Raw genomic sequence first — 15,344 nt, 5'->3', positions numbered from 1 at the left:
AGCAATGGGGGACGCCCCACCCCGCCAAGCTCCCATATCGCAGATCGATCTCAGAGTGCTGGCGCTAGTAGCGAGCAAGGCTCTGTGGGCATGAGACCCACTGAACCAGGCATGAGAGGGATCTCCTGGTCTGCCAGTTGCGAAGACTATGGGAAAAGAGCAGTATTTGGGCAGGAGTGTACCCCTCCTCCAGGTATAGTCACTTAGAGCTTCCCTTGGCTAGGAAAGGGAAATCCCCCGACCCCTTGGTGCTTCCCAGGTGAGGCGATGCCCCACCTTGCTTCAGCTCACCCTCTGTGGGCTGCACCCACTGTCCAACCAGTCCCAGTGAGACGAACTAGGTACTTCAGTTGGAAATGCAGAAATCACCCATCTTTTGTGTCCATCCTGCTGGGAGCTGTAGACTAGAGCTGTTCCTGTTCAGCCATCTTCAATTTTTTTTTTAATTTTTATTTTTTGTGGAGACAGGGTCTCACTGTTGCCCAGTCTGGTCTTGAATTCCTGGGCTCAAGCAGTCCTCCTGCCACTGCCTCCAAAGTGCTAGAACTAAAGGCATGAGCCACCATGCCCAGCCCTCTCGAATGTTTTACAGTTTTCATTATACAAGTCTTGTACTTCTTTTGTTAAATTTATTCCTAAGTATTTAATTCTCTTCGGTGCTATTGTGAAGACAATTTTCTTTATTTCATTTTTGGAGTTTTCTGAATAGAAAACACAATTGATCTTCTGTATATTGATTATTGTAGCCTGTGACCTTGCTGAACTTGATTAATTCTATTATACTATGATTTTTTGTTGTGGTTAGACCCTCACACAATCAAATGAGCTTAAAAAAAATTGTCAAAGTGACCCCAGAGCAACAACAGGATGACAGTAGCCTTTGTCCACACAGAGATAAAGTTTAGTTTTTGCAGTCCTTCTCCATAAAGATTATATGCCAATTCTATGGCCGACTGCCAGTTCTCTGGCCTACTGCCATACAACCTGAACTGAAGTCCAGAAGATTTAGGTGACTGGGCCACAGAGCTAATTACTAGTGGAGCCAAGAAGAGAAATTATATCCCTACTTCCTTGCCCACTAAGCTCCCCATTCCAGTGGGCTGCTTTCTGGTCCTTTTCCATGATTGGGCTTCAGCAGCTGTCATTTCCTCCAGTGTCCAAGAGTATTTCCTTGGCCTTCCAGTAAAGCTCCCCAAGTTGTCTGTGGCCCCCCTCAACTATTAACTTGCCTACTTGATATACATTTTGAAAAGCAATCTAAATTCTAGAAATTGTCTCTCCTGCAAACAAACTACAGATTCCATTTAAAACATTTCAGTGAGTCCAGAAAGTTCTGGGATTTTCCTGTTTTGGACTAGACTTCCAAATGGCTTCATCTTAAATTGCATTTATTGACCTAATTGTTTACTGATCTTTAGAATTTAGAATTTAGATTGGGAGGTCAAAATCATAATTTTCTCAATTTTTTTGGCAAACTGATATGATGGCTGGAATCATCCAGAAAAAGTAGACATCATTATATTTTCTTGAATATTCATTCAAGTTTCAATTTAATACTTAAACATTCATTTTCAAATAAAAATACCATGCCTTGTAGCTAGGGATGAAAGACTTGGTTATCCTTGTTGGAGTAATGACTCTCCTCTATCTGGGGAGGCCATCCTCTGCAGTTGGAGACTGAGGGACTGGGAGATGGGAGGTTGAAACTTAAAGAGGTAAAGGTCTGTCTTGGAATAAAGCTAGTTATCAGTCACCACCAGACCATCATGGTGGCTAGAATTCCAGAAATGGTGAATAGAAGTTCATCTTCTGTTTCGTCTTCATGGAATATATCTGTGAAGCAAAAAAGGACACTTTGAATAAAACATGTATTGGGAGGCCAAGGCAGGCAGATCACGAGGTCAGGAGTTTGAGACCAACCTGGCCAGCATGGTGAAACCCCCATCTCTACTAAAAATACAAAAAAAAAAAAAAAAAAAAATTTAGCCAGGCACGGTGGCATGCACCTGTAGTCCCATCTACTTGGGGGGCTGAGGCAGGAGAACTGCTTGAACCCGGGAGGCAGAGATTGCAGTGAGCCGAGATTGCACCATTGCACTCCAGTCTGGGTGACAGAGCAAGACTCCATCTCAAAAAAAACCCAAAAAACAAAACGACAAAATATATGTAAAGTATTTTACTAGCTGTTGTAGACACTGTATGTCTTGTCAATATTCATTCCATTTTTTCCCCATTATGTATATTCTACCCAACAACAGTTTGGGTGGAATAGACTGAGCTTCATATTCAACTTGAGGGCTAAGTTTTGACTGATCTAGGTCAACTGGAAAAGCCCTTCTCTTTCCTTCATCCTTGACCAGAATGATTTCATTAGCTCCTTCCCTCATCCTTTGCCAGAATGATTTCATCACAGCATTCCCATGACCCCATGAATTGGTTCAGGGGTGTCCTCAATCAGCATGAAGTTCAAGACTCTCACCAAGACAGTGTGGTATGCTGTATATAAAACTGGAGCCTACTGAACATTTTTGCCCCTCTGGTAGACAGCTTCTAAGATATCCCCCAATGGCTGCTGTCTCCTGGTATTCATGCCCTTGTATAATCCTCTCTCTCACCTTGAGTATGGGCTAGACCTACTGACTAGTTTCTAACAGAACGCAGCAAAAGTGATGGGATGTCACTTCTGAGATTAGTTATTAATACAAAAAGACTGTGGCTTCCATCATGGGTATCCTCTCTCACTGGCTCACTCCGAGGGAAGCCACATGCCATGCTGTGAGGTGCACTCTAGAGAGGCCTATGGGCAAGGGATTAGGGGAGGTTTCTAGACAACAGTGAGAAACTGAGACCCTGAGTTCAACAGTCTATAAGGAGCGCGATCCTGCCAACAATTCCTGCCAACAACCACCTGAATGAGCTTGAAAGGAGATCTTCCATTCTAGCCTTCAGGTGACATCATAGCGCTGGATGATAGCTTAACTGTAACATCAGGAAAGACCCTGAACCAGAGGCTCCCAGTTCAACTGCACCTAGATTCCTGACTCATAGAAACTGTGACATGAAAAATGTTTGTTGCTTTAAGCCACAAACATCTTTTTTTTTTTTTTTTTTGGAAAAATTTGTTAGTAGCAGAAGTTAACTAATATACCACATTAACAAAAGGTAGTTGGAAATGGATTTTTTTCCTGTTATTCACAGCTGAAAGCATATTAATATACTAGGTAGTAATCTTGAAAAGGTTACTAGATATTAAAATCTCTAGACTCAAATGAATTTACCATGGCAAACCAAAATCATGCAAACAAAAAAACCTATCCTTCCACTCACAACCATCTTCATTTCTCATATGGAAAATTATGTAATAAGCGTTATTCATTCGTAATCCTTTATAATACTGACAAAGTAATCTGGGCCAAGATTTACCTTTGATTACTTAAGCAAATGAACAATGTAAATAAATAGTGATCATAGGGGAACTATTAAGTCCACTTAAAACATCTACTGTTGAAAGTCCTTAAAACTACTTTAACACCATCTGTTTATGTACAAGTTTAAAATATGCTAGTTAAAATGATTTTTAATTGATATCTATTCATTACAGCAGGTTTAGAAGGACTTCTGGCTAGGCACTGTTTGCTCTCAGTCTGAAATAGAAACCTCTTTTTTTTTTTTTTTTTTGAGACAGGGTCTTGCTCTGGTGCCCAGGCTGGAGTGCAGTGGTGTGATCATGGCTCACTGCAGCCTCAAACTCCTGGGCTCAAGAAATCCTCCTGCCTCAGCCTCTCGAGTAGCTGGGATTACAGGCAGGTGCCATCTGTAGGCAACCATATCTGCTAATTTTTTTATTTTTTGTAGAGACAGGATCTCTACAAAATTGGGCAACTTTGTTGCTCAGACTGGTCTTGAACTTCTGGGCTCAAGTGATCCTCCCACCTTGGCCTCCCAAAGTGCTGGAATTTTAGGCATGAGCTACTGCACCCAGCCAAGAAACCTTTCAACCAATGTACAAAAGATGTCATGGACTGAGGAGTATGATTGGTTTAACCTCCAACCTCTCTGTATTCTTTAAGGGCCTTTGAATGCTATGCTTATACAAACCAACCCAAGTTCACGCCTTCAGTAAAAGCCTTTGCTATATAGTGTCCTCAGAGTAGCAGGATCACTTGAAAAGACCATTGGGTATAAGTTGAGGGGCAATTACAGTGCTAATTCCTTTTTTTTGAGATGGAGTTTTGCACCGTCACCCAGGCTGGAGTGCAGTGGCACAATCTTGGCTCACTGCGACCTCCACCTCCTGAGTTCAAGTGGTTCTCCTGCCTCAGCCTCCCAAGTAGCTGGGATTACAGGCACCTGCCACCACGCCCAGCTAATTTTTGTATTTTTAGCAGAGACAGGGTTTCACCATGTTGGCCAGGCTGGTCTTGAAATCCTGACCTCAGGTGATCCGCCTGCCTCAGCCTCCCAAAGTGCTGGGATTACAGGCATTAGCCACTGCGCACCCGGTCCGGTATTCTTTCTTAATCACCAAAATCACCTCTTTCAAATATCCTTCCTGTATATTTAGAGATTTGGTTAAAGATTGTTTTATAGGCTGGGTGCGGTGGCTCACGCTTGTAATCCCAGCACTTTGGGAGGCCAATGCGGGTAGATCAAGAGATGGTCAAGAGATCAAGACCATCCTGGCCAACATGGTGAAACCCCATCTCTACTAAAAATACAAAAATTAGCTGGGCATGGTGGTGCACACCTGTAGTCCCAGTTACTAGGGAGGGTGAGGCAGGAGAATCGCTTGAACCGGGAGGCAGGTGTTGCAGTGAGCTGAGATGGCGCCACTGCACTCCAGCCTGGTGACAAAGTGAGACTCTGTCTCAAAAAAAAAAAAGATTGTTTTATAAAAATTCAAAAAATAAAAAGAAATATTAAATGACAGACATCAAGTATGCTTCTGGGAAAGAGATGGGATTAGAGGCAGAGGTGGAGGGGGAATGTTCCTTTTAATGCAATCTATATTGCTTAATTTTTATTTTACAACATTTTGTATTGCTTTTATAATTTAAAAAATATTTAAAAAAAAGAAGAAGAAGAAAAAAGAAAATGCTCCCTGAGAGAATCTCATTGGTAGTTTAGGATGAATTCCCTCAATTATAACATTAAATCAGTACCTATCTGAGCATGCACTTTGGAATTGTGTGAAATGAGAAGGAAGGAAGGAATAGATGGAAAGTTATGATTAAGCCAGGACATGGAAGGGAATATTCCGATTGGCAGTTCTGAAAGAGGAAAGGGTTTGGGATAGTAGGAGAGGGCTGTGTATCTCAGAACAGAGTTAGGATTCAACAAAGTCAGACTTGTAAATTCACCTGCTTATCTGTACATGAAATGACTAAGGTATTGGCTGGGTAGGGGGTGATTTCACTGAAAGGGGCAGTAGGATGAGGATGTTCCCAATGGATCACTGCAGTAGCTGGGTTGAAGTAAACTGCTACTTCCTGGGAAGAAACTTATCAGATGGGACATGTGGGATAGCCTATGCTTGAGTATGAAACTGATAATGCGGCGTTTCCTGGACTGCAAAAAACAGAACTGTTGTAGCCTACAAGAGAGGAATGCAACAAATATGGGGCACAAAGTAAGTAGACAGGAAGTGACTGAGGCAGCTGAGAACTAAGGGATACCATGTCCTTCCTTAGCAAACTGAGGGCATCTTGAGGTCTGTACTTGGTTTTTACAATTTCCAATTAAAAAAAAAAAAAAAAAAGCCAATCCACGTAGGCAACAAATGAAGAATAAAAAACAGAATAAAACACAATCCAACTTACCACTCTGGTAAACAGCTGGTTCTAAATATGATGGTTAAACTTTCAAGGTCTTCATTCTTTAGATGTAGTTCTTCAAGCAGGGTGTCTAGAAACCGTGTAAACACCATACCTTCCTGAGAATGTTTCTGAATGCCAAGAATTGGGGTCAGTCTGAAACAACCAAAAATACTAAATGCATATCCATGAAATGATAAGGGCAAAGGGACTCCTATCTTCAACATGGCAGATAAAATTTTATGAGAAAAATAAGGTATCTTTGATTTAACAAAACTCCCAGAGAGAAGGCTTTACTAACAAAGGCAGAAGTGAAGTCTCAGGAAAAGACTGAAAGATCAAACATTAAGTATGAAAGAGGTATAAAAGCCTAAATCTATAATATGTTTATTGTTCTTCATTCCGGCAAAAACTACTAAAATTCTGCTCAGAAAATGAACTCTTTCCATTTGGGAAAGGGAGGTTACAAAAGGAGTTTAGAGCTGAGAACTGCTTGAAAAACATACTTATATTAGATGTTTTGATTATATCACCTAAAAAGACAATAATAAACAAAACAAGATTATCTTTTGAATGAAATTTTATTTTATTTTATTTTTTTTGAGGCAGAGTCTCGCTTCTGTCGTCCAGGCTGGAGTGCAGTGGCACAATCTCGGCTCACTGCAACCTCCACCTCCTGGGTTCAAGTGATTCTCCTGCTTCAGCCTCCCAAGTAGTTGGGATTACAGGTGCTCGACACCATGCCCGGCTAATTTTTGTTTTTTTGGTAGAGACATGGTTTCACCATGTTGGCCAGGCTGGTTTTGAACTCCTGGCCTCAGGTGATCCACCAGCCTCAGCCTCCCAAAATGTTAGGATTACAGGCGTGAGCCACCGTGCCTGGTCGACATTTTTATATTTATTTATTATTATTATTTATTTTTTATTTTTTGAGAGAGAGTCTTGCTCTGTCACCCAGGCTGGAATGCAGTGGTGCAATCTCAGCTCACAGCAATCTCCCGGGTTCAAGCAATTCTCCTGCCTCAGCCTCCTGAGTAGCTGGGACTACAAGTGTGTGCCACCACGCCTGGCTAATTTTTGTATTTTTAGTAGAGATGGGGTTTCACCATGTTGGCCAGGCTGGTCTTGAACTCCTGACCTGAAGCAATATACCCGCCTTGGCCTCCCAAAGTGCTGGGATTACAAGTGTGAGCCACCACACCTGGCTAACATTTTTCTTTTTAAAACACTAAATAAATGAATTACGTCTCGTAAGGCACTTCATACTAATTCTGTAAGAAACAGTATGCTTTTTTTCTCTAACCATTTGCAGTAAGTACTCCTAAAGATTGACTCTGCACAGTGGAATTTTAAAAGTAATTTAAACTGAAATGTGATCAGTACATGATTTTTAAAAACTGAGAAATATCTATTCTAATTACAAAGATTAAAGACCTTGACTTCTCATAAATATATATATTTTTTTCTCTAGAGAGTATGCGTCTCAGAGTTCTTACAAGTTACATTCCTAGAAAGCTTTTTGGGAGAAAATTCTTTTCTCCCCAAATAGTTTTATACTTCCCACAAAGCTCTTTCAGATATTTATTTAACCTTGGTTATTTGCCTGGGCATATTTAATAAAAATAAAATAACTCAAATTTAAATCAATAAAGCTCAAGATATCAGAGCAGATCAGTTCCACAGTAGTCAGTGTGGAATATAAGTGTTTTCTGAGAGGCAGATTTTCTTCCTTGCTTAGCCATCCTATACTGGAAGTAGAAGTAAAAGGGAAAATTTGTCAGAATTGTCTAAAGATGGCCAGGACTTCCAGAGAAGGTGGGAAATTCTCTATATCCCTGAAGTATTTTCGCAAGAACTGGAGATGAGGTGACTGCAATGGTCCAATGAAATCCATAGAATTATAACTGGGAAAATTGCTATTGTGCATTGCTTTACCATCTCTCCTGTATTTCTTTGCAGCTAGGGGATGGAGTACCAAGTTCTCAGACTTCATGAGCTTTGTCTGCACATATTCCCCAAAGGTAGTTCATATTGAGAAATAGGACTACCCAAGTATTCCTATGCCAAGCCCGAGCTGGGTATAGAGATAAACGTAGAGTTGTGGCCAGCTTTTTTTCTGAGGCATTTTCCCATAGAGAAGGTGGAACCCAGAAGCTAACTCTAGCTTTTCCAGTACTTAAGTGATGTCAACATTTAAAATATAAGTTGCTACTTCCCCATAATAAGACCAAGAATAAGGGATGGGATAACACTGGCTAAAATAAAACCAGGAAGTCCAAGTTGGGTGAATCAAATATGCCAACTCCATAGAAATCTAGTTTTTGTGTATATTTAAAGTGGTACTGGCTGGGTGCGATGGCTCATGCCTGTAATCCCAGCACTTTGGGAGGCCGAGGTGTGCAGGTCATTTGAGGTCAGGAGTTCAAAACCAGCCTGGCCAACATGGTGAAACCCCATCTCTACTAAAAAGTACAAAAAAAAAAAAATAAAAATAGCCCGGTGTGGTGGTGGGCACCTCTAATCCCAGCTACTTGGGAGGCTGAGGCAGGAGAATGGCTTGAACCCAGGAGGCAGAGGTTGTAGTGAGCAGAGATCACACTGCTGCATTCCAGCCTGGGCAACAGAGTGAGACTCCATCTCAAAAATAAATGAATGAATGGATGAATAAATAAATAAAGTGATATTTATTTGACATATCCAAAACAACTCTGACTTTCAAGGAGATTAGTATTTGGCTCATATGTGAAAATAAGGTTTTCTCAATTCTTTCTCAAACTGCAATTAGTACTTAAAACAAGTGTCCGAACTTAATTTAGAAATAAATGGTGACTACTAGATTTCTCAATCTGTGTGCCTATATGAGAATAGCAAATGTGAAGAGTTATTACAGAGAAACAGCTTGTAAGAGCTGCCCCTCTATCAACTGCCTTAGTTACAAACTATTTTAGAAATAATAACAATTCTCTAGACAACCTGTAAGGCTAAAATGATTCTATAAATTACTAAAATCAAAAATTACTTAAATTTCTGTTTATAAAGAAATCCTTGGATTAACGAGAAACTTTAGCTAGGAGAAAACAAACAAACACAAAAGGAAAGCAAGGACACAATCCCACTACATGTTTCTGAGCCCATGGCAAATACTGCTCATCCATCAGGCATTCTTTTCTTAATGAGCTAGGACCTGCTTTGAGAATTCTCAAAACAGGACTCCGAACAACCATTTCAACTGTTTAGGGCTGGCTTTTGAGATGAAACCTATTCCCTCCCAGTCTAACTACAAGCCCTAGAAGAACTATGTACACAACCCAATTATTATTATTTTTTGAGACAAAGTCTCGCTCTGTCATCAGGCTGGAGTGCAGTGGCATGATCTTGGCTCACTGCAACCTTTGCCTCCCGGGTTCAAGAGATTCTCCTGCCTCAGTCTCCTGAGTAGCTGGACTACAGGCATGTGCCACCACGCCCAGCTAATGTTTGTATTTTTAGTACAGAAGGGGTTTCATCATATTGGCGAGGATGGAATCGATCTCTCGACCTCGTGATCCACCCGCCTCAGCCTCCCAAAGTGCTGAGATTACAGGCATGAGCCACCTCGCCTGGCCTACACAACCCAATTCTAATCCTAGCCCTGCCAGGAATGCTTGTATGACTTGGGGCAAGTTGCATCTCAAAGCCTTAGGGTCGATCTATAAAATGGGGCTGATAATACTAAAATACCTTAAAAGATTATTGAAAAATTCAAATGGGATACTGTAGAGGAATAGCTCTTTTTATCAAGTATAGTATTGGTTATACTATCAACTAACATTTACCATGTGCTACTTATGAGTACTTACCATGTACTATGTTCTAAACATGGATTATCTCCTTTAACTGTATAGAGATCCTAAGGGATGTAGTTATCACCTCCATTTAACAGACAAGGAAATAAAGGCCTAAAAAATAGAAGTATCTTCCCCAAGGTCACAAAGATAGTAAGTAGCAGGTTGGGGCTTTGAACCTAAACAATTTATCTCAAAAAGCCCAAACTCTTAGCTAGTATGCTAGCTTTCATTCTTTGTAGACTATAAAGTGCTATAAATTGTTACTTGCCTGACTTATGTGTACTGAGCCCTCAATGAACATGCAGAAGGAACAGAATGATTTAAATTTGCTTTAGAGAACTACAGAACTACAGATATAAAAATGGCAAGTAGTTGGGAGGCAGAAGGAAGTGCTGATAGAGAAATCACACAAAGTCTGGTGTCTGGTGGAGACAAGAATATCAACTTGGGGCCTAGAGATTTCTACAGCAAGTCATCAAACAGATAGATAGCAATCCTCAGGCATCTGGAGACAGGATTTCCTGACTATTCTTAACACGTGAGCCCTAACTGTTGCTGCATAATTATACTCTTGGAAAGTTTAGCCAGTAAGGAAATAAGATTTCCTTTAATCTTATTTATTCCCTTGTATTTCCCTTTTAATCTTTAACTGAAAAGACTCCTCCCCCATCAGTCCCTAATGGAATATAAATGATTATAGATCTATATAATATAGTCATCTCTCAGTATCTGTTGGGGATTGGCTCCAGGACCTCCCATGGAAATCAAATTCTGAGGGTGTTCATTCAGGTCCTTGATATAAAATAGCATAGTATTTGCATATAACCTATGCACACCCTCCCATATACTTTAAATCATTTCTACATTACTTATAACATCTAATACTATGTAAGTGTTATGTAAATAGTTATACTGTATTTTTAAGGGGAAAATGACAAGAACAAATGTCCATATGTATTCAAAGCAGATGCAGTTTTTTCTTTCCCTGAATATTTTAATTTTTTTTTTTTTGAGATAGAGTCTCACTCTGTCACCCACGGTGGAGTGCAATGGTGCTATCTTGGCTCACTGCAACCTCCGCCTCCTGGGTTCAAGTGATTTTCAGGCCTCTGCCTCCTGAGTAGCTGGGACTACAGGTGCACGCCACCACGCCCGTCCAATTATTTATTTATTTATTTATTTATTTATTTATTTATTTATTTATTTTTTGAGACAGAGTCTCACCCTGTTGCCCAGGCTGGAGTGCAGTGGCTCTATCTTGGCTCACTGCAACCTCTGCCTCTTGGGTTCAAGTGATTCTCCTGCCTCAGCCTCCTGAGTAGCTGGGATTGTAGGTGTCCACCACCACACTCAGCTAATTTTTGTATTTTTACTAGAGACGGGATTTCACCATGTTGGCCAGACTGGTCTTCAACTCCTGACCTCAAATGATCCGCCCGCCTAGGCCTCCCAAAGTGCTGGGATTATGGGCTTGAGCCACCACACCTGTCCAATTTTTTGTATTTTTAGTAGAGACAGGCTTTCACCATGTTGCCCAGGCTGGTCTTAAACTCCTGAGCTCAGGCAATCCACCTGCCTCAGCCTCCCAAAGTGCTAAGATTATAGGCGTGAGCCACTGCACTGGCCCTTTCCCTGAATATTTCTGATCTGTGGTTCACTGAATCTACAGTTGCAGAACCCCTGTGTACAAAGAACCAACTGTATTCGCTTTCTAAGAGTTATAAGTTGACAAATTATTTTTGGAATTAGGTGATGTATAAATGAATAAATACTATAATAGTTCCTGTGTATCTCTAAATATTAATCCAGTTGGAACAGTTCCTGTGTATCTCTAAATATTAATCCAGTTGGACTACTTCTGGAGTCATGTAAAACTTGTATTATTTTTAAGATGCTGAACCCTGAACATCTAATGTATAATTTTATGAATGATTCATTCAAGAGTATTATGATTTGCTTTTATTTCCAAAGTAATTTACATTCAAAATTGAATAATGCTTTATTACTTAATAGCACAGATTCCTTGCCCCATCTATTTTAATTTATTTATTAAATTTTATTTTATTTCAGTGGTTTTGGGAGAGCAGGTGGTTTTTGCTCACATAGATAAGATCTTTAGAGGTGATTTCTGAGATTCTGGTGCACCCGTCACCCGAGCAGTATACACTGTATCCAATGTGCAGTTTTTTTAATCCCTCACCTCCTCTCACCCATCAACTTTAATGTTTTATCACTTAATAGCAATTAACTACCTGCAAGCTTTTCCAGTCTGGCTGCTTAATGGGCATTTTCTGAATTCCGTGTTATCTCTGTAGCAAGAGGCTCCGTGTCTCCTTGCATAGATGAATCAGAAGCGAGATCATAACATTTTATCCGCCTACTATGGTTTTGATCAACTATGAGAATTGGTTGTAGCTATTGCCAAAGATGCTACTAACTACTGGGATTCTTTTTAGGGCACATACTGCCCTAATGATAGGTATCATTGGACTCACTTGAGTTTGAGGACCTATCTGATGTAGAGGTCCAAGCACTGAGCTTGGAGACAAGGTTCTATTTGGAGTGTGCTTTTGTTAGTAGTGACCATGCAAGAGGACTTTGTAAACCACAAAGCACCGAGCAACGCAGTCCCTATATGTGCATAGAAACAGGCCCAGTGAAAAATGAACAGACTTAATACGGGAACTGTTCTTTTCATGGTCAGTAATGGTCTCCTAACTTCCACTTCTGAAAGCCTCTTCTGTGTTCTCTTCCTAGTTGACTGAAGTATTGGATGTTTCTGATCACTTCCTCCCTTCCTAGAATTCTCCTCCTCTTAGTCATGGTTCTTCTCCTACCCCTGATTCTTTATAATCTCTCTTGTTGGCCTCTCAATGTAATATAATAGGTCCATGGACAACCCATGGTCCACAGGCCAAATTGGGCTTCCCATTTATTTCAAATATGGCCATAACCATTTATTTACATATTCTATAGTTGCTTTCATGCTGCAACAGCAGAATCAAGTAGTTGCAACTGTAGTGCCAGCAAAGACAAACACATTTACGATCTAGACCTTTACCAAAGTTTGCCAACTTCTGTACTAATTATATACAGCTTTAATTATTATTTTTTGAGACCAAGTTTTGCTCTTGTCGCCCAGACTGGAGTGCAATGGCATGATCTCCGCTCACTGCAACCTCCGCCTCCTGGGTTCAAGCAATTCTTCAGCCCTCAGAGTCCCGAGTAGCTGGGATTACAGGTGCGCCACCAGCATGCCCAGCTACTTTTTTTTTTTTTTTTGTATTTTTTGTAGAGATGAGGTTTCACCATGTTGGCCAGGCTGCTCTCGAACTCCTGACCTCAGATGATCCGCCCACCTTGGCTTCCCAAAGTGCTGGGATTACAGGTGTAAGCCACCGCGCCCGGCCTTACAGTTTTAATTTAAAATGAATAACTCAGTCATTAATATAATGCTTTATATACTATCACTCTGATGATTAGAGCAATTACAACAGGAGATGAGAAATCTAAAGGAACCATTTGGCTCTAGGATATTCAGGGGCTGGTCTATGAAAAATCTCTCGCATACTGGACCACTTGTGGATAGAGGATGCTTAGTAACCAAAACTATCTCATAAAGTTTCCAGCTGGAGAGAGTATTTTCCCTGGGTCATTCCATTCCATTCATACTGGCCAACCATATCTCAATTTGTGCTGAGGTTAAGTTCTCCCCACTTTAGAGGTTTGCTTGGGGATATTCCCCCTCAGTTCTCTGCATGGTAGGATCCTTCATGTGATTCAGTTTTGTTTAATGTCACCTTTCCCTCTAAAATCCAACCTCAGTCTCACCTCTCTACTTCCTTTCTTTGCTTTTTCTCCATCATCCTTAATAATTGTCTATTTGTTTGCTTGTCTATCTCCATCCAAAAATATGTGAATGTCAAGAGGACAATGACTTCATCTATTGTGTTCACTGTATCCTTCGTGCCTGTTACACTGTAGATCATCAATAATTACTTGTTGAAGGAAGAACTAGTTTAAGAGGACAACTATTTATTGTGATTACTGAAATGTTTTTCTTCTTCACAAAATTTTCCTCCTCTCATTTGATTGAGAGGAGACGAGGCCTTGCTGTGTCGCTCAGGCTGTACTGCAGTGGTGCAATCATAGCTCACCGAAGCCTCGAACTCCTGGGCTCAAGTAATCCTCCTGCCTCAGCCTCCAAAGTATTAACAGCTGGGACTACAGGCATGTGCCACCATACCCAGATACTTTAAAAAAATTTTTTTTACTGTCTTGCTATATTGCCCAGGCTGGTCTTGAACTCCTGGCGTCAAGCAATCCTCCTACCTCATCCTCCTGAGAGACTGGGATTATAGGTGTGAGCCACTGTGCTAGGCTCCCCTCCTTTCATTTTTAGAAGAATGGAGGAAACATTTTCTTCATTCCCCCTCCCCCAGGCCACACATTCTGCATCTTCCTGCCAGAATATTTCAGAACATCGATCAGTGAGGTGTGAGATGAGCTTCAAATTCATCAGGCATTAAATCATGACCTACCACTTGTTACTGAAATTCTCTTCCTCGCTTCCATTTGTCCTGGAATTCAGTGTTATCTGGGAAGCACTAAGACTGGCTAAGCGTGAATAGTGCAATGTGCCACTGAGCAGGCTTGGGCGTTAGCTTTAATTCACTTCCAGAACTACAGAGGAAACTGTGGAGCAAGGGGCTGGGCCTAGAGGGGTTGCTTGGTCCCTTTCTCAGGAACAAAGGTACTTAATTAAGCCTTATAGGTGAAATATGAAAGGAGAGGAAATTCTTTTCATTCTAAATGACATGAGATTTACTTGGCCAAGGGAAGAAGCAATTTAGGATATCTACGTAAAGTTATTTTTAATTGGCAAATAAAAATTGCATATATTTATGGAGTACAATATGACATTTTGAAATACGTGTACATTGTGGAATGACTGCATCGAGCTAATTAACATATGCATTACCTCATATACTTATTTTTATGTGGTAAGAACACTTAAATCTGTTTTGATGATGATAATAATGACTAATATTTATTGCTTTCTAGGTGTCAGATACTTCTTTTTGTTTTGTTTTGTTTTTCTGGTTTTTTTTTGTTTGTTTGTTTGTTTTTTTTGTTTTTTGAGACAGGGTCTCACTCTGTCACCCAGGGTGGAGTGCACTGGTGCAATCAGAGCTCACTGCAGCCCCAATCTCCTGGCCTCAAGCAATCCTTCCAACTCAGCCTCCTAAAGTGCTGGGATTACAGGCATGAACCACTGCACCTGGCCCAAGTTTTTTTTAAGATTCCACATATAAGTGAGATTGTATGGTATTTGTATTGTGCCTGGCTTATTTCACTTAACCTAATGTCCTCCAGATTCACCTATGTTGTCACAAATAACAGGATTTCCGTCTTTTTAAGGCTGAATATATGCCACTGTTTATATATATATATAAAATATATATACCATATTTTCTTTATTCATGTATCTGTTGATGGACACTTTGGCTGATTCCGTGTCTTGGCTATTGTGAACAATGCTGCAATGAAAATGGGAGTGCAGATGTCTCTCTGACATACTGATTTCATTTCCTGTGGATCTATCTTATCTATCTATCGTTCTGTCTTATTTATCTACCTACCTACCCACCCACCCACCCTTCAGTGGGATTGCTGGATTATACTGTAGGGCTATTTTGGTTTT

General features: G+C 40.5%; 1 protein-coding gene across 1 annotated transcript in view; it reads right to left on the bottom strand.

The window, feature by feature from the left end:
- Positions 1-660: 660 nt before the first annotated feature.
- Positions 661-15,344, bottom strand: part of RPAP2 (RNA polymerase II associated protein 2) — an 89,068-nt gene continuing 74,384 nt past the window's right edge. The window contains exons 12-13 of the mRNA XM_011974459.1: positions 5,820-5,969; positions 661-1,833 (exon numbers count right to left, since the gene is read on the bottom strand). Of these exons, the coding sequence (XP_011829849.1) occupies position 1,833; positions 5,820-5,969 (151 nt within the window). The 3' untranslated portion in view covers positions 661-1,832. The remainder of the gene's footprint in view (positions 1,834-5,819; positions 5,970-15,344) is intronic.

This window comes from Mandrillus leucophaeus, unplaced genomic scaffold (genome assembly GCF_000951045.1).
Source record: "Mandrillus leucophaeus isolate KB7577 unplaced genomic scaffold, Mleu.le_1.0 Scaffold1457, whole genome shotgun sequence".
Taxonomy (NCBI): domain Eukaryota; kingdom Metazoa; phylum Chordata; class Mammalia; order Primates; family Cercopithecidae; genus Mandrillus; species Mandrillus leucophaeus.
This window is presented reverse-complemented; position numbering and strand designations above follow the sequence as displayed.